Source organism: Nuphar pumila, chromosome 6, assembly GCF_984573655.1.
Source record: "Nuphar pumila chromosome 6, dmNupPumi1.hap1.1, whole genome shotgun sequence".
Taxonomy (NCBI): Eukaryota; Viridiplantae; Streptophyta; class Magnoliopsida; order Nymphaeales; family Nymphaeaceae; genus Nuphar; species Nuphar pumila.
This window is the reverse complement of record NC_143254.1, coordinates 63,504,495-63,511,383: the sequence shown is the minus strand read 5'-3', so window position 1 is coordinate 63,511,383 and position 6,889 is coordinate 63,504,495. Positions and strand designations below refer to the sequence as shown.

The 6,889-nt window shown below is 37.5% G+C and overlaps 1 protein-coding gene across 1 annotated transcript; it reads left to right on the top strand.

Annotated features, from left to right (window-relative positions):
• The first annotated feature begins 947 nt into the window (after positions 1–947).
• Positions 948–2,795, top strand: LOC149834900 (uncharacterized). The gene is made up of 7 exons (XM_090011602.1): positions 948–1,146; positions 1,257–1,361; positions 1,441–1,567; positions 1,658–1,729; positions 1,798–1,843; positions 1,943–2,246; positions 2,329–2,795. The coding sequence occupies exons 1-7, from the start codon at positions 1,104–1,106 to the stop codon at positions 2,358–2,360; spliced, it is 729 nt and encodes a 242-aa protein (XP_089867728.1). The 5' UTR covers positions 948–1,103; the 3' UTR covers positions 2,361–2,795.
• Positions 2,796–6,889: the final 4,094 nt, after the last annotated feature.

The following is a 6,889-nucleotide window of genomic DNA, read 5'->3' as shown; positions in this document are numbered from 1 at the left end:
ATGCTATGTGATGCGGACACACATGGGGATACTAGCCGGTCTGCATCTTATACATAACGCTCATTGGGACCCCCCAAACATGAGATGTAGCTACCGGCCCTGTTCCGGGGGTAACATATAACCCCACTATTTTGGTTTAGACGTCCCTTGCTAATATCAACATGCACTTACATGGAACACTCCAATAGCATTTAGTAAGCGTGATGTATAGGACCGGGTCCTAACTTCCCTCGGTTCCTTTAATTCAATTTGGACGCGTTGTGAGAGAGAGAGTCTGACTGCGTCTCATCCTCAACCGCGTTGGATACTAGCATTAATTGAACGCGTTATCTACCCGTTGGGCCCATTTCTTTTGCATAAGCAGGCACCAGGAAGGTCCCAACATCACAAGGCAAATACGGATCCCATCATATGACATATGATAGGATTTATCTTACACTCCATCCTAACCGTTCAATCAACGATAAGGGCCAGTCCACATTCTCACCTGGATGTGGACTGAGGCTAGTCGCCCAAATGCATCGGTTAGGACCAACATTGCTAATCTGTATTACAAGTCAGAGGGTAGGATTTTTTTATTTATTTATAACCTGAAGAAACTGCATCCGGCATGAAGACTTAGTCATATTGGATCTGCCATACCTACGGTCATCGTGCCCACATCGTAAAACTTTGAGGCTCAAACCCTGCCCAAGGACCTATGCTAAGCGTTGATTGAGCAGAGGAGCGACACCCATTAAATAGACGTCCATGAAAATCGAACCTTGACTACCTGTCTAGCCTAGGTCTCACTCCACTACGCCAACCCCCTTAGGGCAGAGGGTAGGGTCCTTCTTAGAGGATAGGCGGAAAAATCCCATCTTCATGTCAAAGCTATGGATATCTTCGATTATTGGAAGCGCCCTTCTATAAATCTCTCTCTGGTCTCTCTCCTTCTCCATAGACAGTCCTCTCTCTCTCTCTCTCTCTCTCTCTCTCTATATATATATATATATATATATATATATATATATATATATATATATATATATATATATATAGATAGATAGATATCGTCTATTTGCTTCTTCATACCCTCTTTGCTCTTGGCAAATCGTTCAACCATGTCGGTTACTGGAATAGAAGGCCAAGTGCTTGAAGTAACAGGTAGGCACCATTTACCACTTTCACCACCAATCGAAATCGTAGTAAAACTTTTGAGGTATTTCATGCTTTTGCTTATCTAGTTATCTTCTTTGATTTGGAACCTTTGGCAGTTTCTGGTTGCTCCAGATTGAAGGATACAGAATGGATATCCAGGCAAGATCCCTATGTCTGCATTGAATATGGAAGCGCCAAGTTCAGAACCAGGACTTGTACAGGTAAAAAAAACCGTCTTATGATTTCATGATTATGTTTTCCTTCTTCAACTTTTCATGATTGGTTTATAAACTGCTACAGATGGGGGCAAAAATCCTACCTTCCAGGAGAAGTTCATCTTGACCCTCATCGAGGGTCACCGGGAAATCAACGTCTTAGTCTGGAACAGCAACACTCTAACTGCCGATGATTTCATCGGCAGCGGAAAGTAAACCCCTTCTTCTACAATTTTCCCACATGCCCTCTTTTTTTTTTTCTTGTTTCGAACTCAGTTGTTTGATTGTGTTGGTGATACCAGGGTTCAATTGCATAAGGTCCTCTCCCAAGGATTTGATGATTCATCATGGCCTCTCCAAAGCAAAAGTGGCAGGTACCCACTTCAATTTTCTCATAAATTTTCTTGTACCTTTGTGCTAAAGTTACGTCTCTCTGTAACAGGCATGCGGGAGAAGTAAAGCTGATGATGCGCTACCAAAACCTAAATGTGAGTTCAGTTGTTTCATTTTCGATTCTGTATTCCTTTACTTTGAGATTCATCATTCTGATCAATCTAATCGAGATTGGCGCTTTGTTGTTTCTGCAGAAACCGGTGAAAAACCCAGCACCATCTGCCCCTCCATATGCACCATCAGCACCACCACAATTGCAATACAACTACTCTGTTCCTTACATTCAGCCACCACCCAGCACCTATCCTCCAATTGCTAGCTACCCTCCAGTGTCTAGCTATCCCCCTCCACCTTCTGCATACCCACCCATTGCTGCTTACCCGCCGCCACCAATGGTCCCGCCTCATCCATACCCTGCTCAGCCTCCTGTATACCCTCCACCACCATATCCACCAGCACATTACCCTCCGGCATTATACCCGCCGCCTCCACATCCAGGTAATCTATTTCAAAGGCATGTTTTGCAAACAAATTAACAGAATGAATCAGTTTCTTATATGCTGTGTTCTTCTTTATACAGGGTACTACCCAGGAACGTATCCGCCCTATTGATTGTGTGGGTCTTAAGATGCTTGCAGAATTGAGAATGTCTCCTCATGCTAGTAGGCATTCCAATTATGCTCAAGACGGTTAGCAACCTAAGCATTTTGCAGTATTTTTGCACCAAATCAATGAGCTGTATGGAAGGAGGATGATCTTCAGAGTTTGGTGAACAAATATTCTGTGTATTTTTTGAATCTCTGTAAAGCGCATTGCTTTGTTCTCTAATAAAAGTGTAACGCTTCTTTTCAATCCATAAATCTCAAGGCAGTCCCTCTATGAAAGTGACATAATATATCTCCAATGAAAGAACGTAAAAGATGCATCACTATGAAATTGAGGAAAGGATGTTCAAGATGTATCTCCAGAATCTGGTGAACAAATATGCAGTCTACTTTTGGACATGTAAATTACATTGCTTTGTTTTTAATACAAGTATGACTTCCATAAGCATCTGCCTCTTTTCTCTATATAAATCCCAGAGTAAAGTATCTCTAGAAATTGGCAAACGACAATCTTGAATGAAAGAGTGTTAAAGATGCTTCTCCAGAATTTGGTGAACAAATATTCAGTCTGGTTTTTTAATGTCTGTCAGATGCATTGCTTTGTTCTTTAATACATGTGTGATTTCCATAAGCATCTGTTTTCTTTCACTATATAACTCTCAGAGCGCCTCTATCTATGTAAGTGACAATGAACAATCTCTAGGAAAGAATGTCAAAGATGCTTCTCCAGAATTTGGTGAAGAAATATTCAGTCTACTTTTTGAATAACTGCAAGATACATTGCCTGTTCTTTACTACAAGGGTGATTTGCATAGACCCTAATTGAGACTGCTTTGAAAGTGAAGTTGGTGGGTTTCCCCCATGTCACTGGACGTTAATTTTAGGGAATGTTTGCTTTGCTCACAGGTGAGGATGAAAAATTACAACTGATAAAGTAGAGGTGCCAACTTTCACCACACTTGATGCAAAAATAATCGCGGCTGGCAATTACAATCAAAAGTTGTACTTTTCTCATATTTCATTAACTTTGAGAAAGTGATAATTGTGATTTACATTTATAGGATCTTGAGAAAATTCACAGAAATTACAAACATGCTTTGTGTCTGGCGACACCGAGAAACTCCCTCTCTCTCTCTCTCACTCAGGAACCCAACAATCATTTCTTGAAGAGTGCTCAACGAAATACCCTCCTTAGTTTAACCAAATTGCTCAAGAGCTTTGCTGGAGTTGCCAATTTGGCGACTTGTCTTTTTCAAGCTGCCCACCATCTATCAAGTTCTTAGCTTTCACATAGCATCTTTGTTGAAAAATGTGGTAGGTCAGGATACCTCAACAAAAATTTTACGGTAAAATTAATAGGCATTCACTTTGATTTTGCAAAACTTTTTTCAAATTTGTTTAAAAGATGTTGGATATCTATTTCAAGCTTTAGTCGTCCTTTTCCACGAAAAGGCAAAGCATAAGCAGGTTTTGACCTTCGTAACTTGAATCTTTCCAACAAGAAAATCCGGATTCATGATTCCAACTCTTCGTGAAATGAGATATGCAAGTCAGGTTAAACATGTATAAACACTTATGCAGGAAATAATAATAAGAACTAAAATAGATAAATAAACACATAAATTGATATAAAAATCACCCTTTTTGGACTTTGGGATCCGTTAGTCCTTTAGGGCTTCATCTCGGAGGATTTTTCTAGCAAAACCCCCTTCCCAAGGTCTTTATGATAATTCAAGAGCGGCTCTTCCTCGGTTCGACAGGACCTCCACGTAGGTACGATGGTTGAGGCAATAATTTCAACAGTGCTTTTGCATAATAATGGTAGTTTTAAAGATCATGACGAGAGAGAGAGGTGTTCTCTCTAGGGCCAATACTCAGACATGAGATTTTCATATGATCCAGGCTTTAGGGGTCAACCCTTATTTATAAGAATCATGGACAAGATACAAATAAAGTTTTTTTTGGATTTGAAGCCAACCCAAACAGATGATGCAAGACATAATATTTGATAAGGATTTTGAAGAAATTACCTACACTGACATCTCCGATGAGCCTAAGGATGACTACAGAAAAGAAAAAGCTCATACGATACCAAAATTCATTCTTGTTGCTTTCACAAGAATTCCTCTATGAAATATGAGACAGACAGTTCAAGCACAAATGAGTCTGCAAGAAAAAGAATCCCTATGACCCCATGTGCAAAACTCCATCCAAGGAGAGAAACTTATTGGCAAAAATAAAGTGGTATATAGAAGATACATATATAATAAAGAAAAATCTTAGGAGGGAAGAGTATGTGCAAGCTCATGCAACAAAGATAGAAATAAAGGTTAAACGACCTTAGGAACAAGAATATGAGAAAGGCTATGACCAAAGGGGTGAATCCCATGTGTCTGACTGGGAAAGAAAAGTTCATAGACCCGTCTGATCCAAACCACATTGTTGAAATTGAACATAAAAATAAAGTTTCTAGAAGACATGGTATGAAACCTCAGTACCAGGATGAGATATATGAACATGGATTAGAGGGAGTACTTTGTAAAAGACTTCCTACTGAAAGAATGTGATGATGATGAAGATACTCTCCTCAAGTTTTTAAAGTTTAGTGAAAAGGGAGACCTAATGACTCACATGACTTTATTCATGAAAAGTGTGGTTAAACATCGATGACTGATTAATTGGTTTCTCAGGTGTTTGGAAGGAGAGGCATTAGAATTGTTCGCTACCGTAAACCTCAAAAATGTCAAAGAATTCAAACATACACATTATCAACATCTTTATGGGTTAGTTTCACTTTAATGTTGAAGCTCTTCTCACCTTCGGTCAGTTACATGACTTGAAATAGAAGAATGATGAGAGTTTCCATGAGTTTATTGATAAAAAAATTTCATGGTCGCTCATCAGGAATGGATATAGACTTTTATTGCATTGAATTGTAGTCAAATTAAAGTCCTCTTGTAGCTGCACTAGTGACAATCTGGTAAAAGTCCTGTGGTAGTGCATTGAATTTCGGTCAGGTTAAAGTCATCTCATAATTGTACTACATATGATCAAGTAAAGGTCTTTTGTTAGTGCATTGAATTTCAGTAAGGTGAAAGTCTTGTCGTAGTTGTATTACATACGATCAAGTAAAGGTCTTGTCGTAGTGCATTGAATTTCGATCAGGTTAAAGTCCTATCATAGTTGCACTACATACGATCAAGGAAAGTCATGTCATAGTTACACTCTGGAATATGAGGTGATATTGGTTTATACTATTGAAGTGCAACACAAACCACATGATAAATGAAAGAACATAAACATAAGTCATTCTCGTTAGGTTAGATGTGAAAACTCCCTCCCTCTCTTTCTTTCTATTTTCTTCCTTTCCTCGTTCTTTCCTTTCTTTTTCTATATCTCTCTCTCCTTCCTCTCCTTTACTCAATAATGCAAAATAATGTAAAATTTAAGACAAAAAGTATGGTCATGCTTGAATTATGTTGGTGCATAAATGTATGTTGAATTCAATATAAATATGGTTGCGTATTGAATTTAATGTGAACATGATTGTGCTTGAATTCCATACGAGCATAAGTGTATGCTGAACTGAGTGTTTTTTTGATGCATCTTTGTTTGAGAACAGTTGCATAACTGTATGCTTGATTGTTTATGCATAAGAGTATGTACAAGATACTCATATGTATGAGTTGTATATTGTGCATGCATTGGGGCAGGTTTGATTGTCTACACATAATTTCATTTTGAATCATCATAGGATGATCATGGTTACATAGGTATATACATAACCTAATGTGGCTTTAAAATTTTATGGTTGATTAAAATGAATGCATAACAATATGCATGAATTTTATATGAGCGTAAGTGTACGCTAGATTTACTTGTATGTTTAAGATCATATATTTGAATGATATATGTGCATAAGAATATGCACAAATTTGTGTGTTTAATTACACAAGGGTGTATATATAAATGTATGTATACATTATATGTTTGATATATGCACAAGAATGTGTGTATTTGGTTTGCTCATGTATGCATAAAGGTATGCATCTGGTGTACGCATAAATTATATGTTTAGGATGATGTATATGTTACATAAGTTACACCACAACTACTTTTCTCTTGTGTTTCCTAGGGTAATAGGATGAGATAAATGTGTATAATAGGATGCACGAATTGCTAGGAGAACATAATAATATACTTATATTAATTTTATACATAATTATATGTTTGAGTTTTTTGTGAGTCTAATTGTGGACTTGACCGAAATGAAGGCATAGTTGTATGCATGAATTGCATGTGAGTATAAGAGTATGCTCAAATGACATGTGCATAAGTATATGTACATATGTTTATATGTTTGATATTTTTGTGTGTATAAGGATATATGTGATGTGTATGTTTATTTATACATAGAGGTATGTGTAAGTTGTTTGCTTTTGTGTGCATAAAGAATATGCATAAATTGTACTGCGATCTACGTAAAATGATATGCATGTCTCATATTTTTTTATTTTTAAATAATCTTAGGATGAC

Excerpts from the sequence above, each read along its gene's own strand:
- LOC149834900 (XM_090011602.1), top strand. The coding sequence starts at position 1,104 with ATGTCGGTTACTGGAATAGAAGGCCAAGTGCTTGAAGTAACAG. Across the intron at positions 1,568-1,657 it reads GATTTCATCGGCAGCGGAAA|GGTTCAATTGCATAAGGTCC; the intron begins GTAAACCCCTTC and ends TGGTGATACCAG. Across the intron at positions 1,844-1,942 it reads TGCGCTACCAAAACCTAAAT|AAACCGGTGAAAAACCCAGC; the intron begins GTGAGTTCAGTT and ends TTGTTTCTGCAG.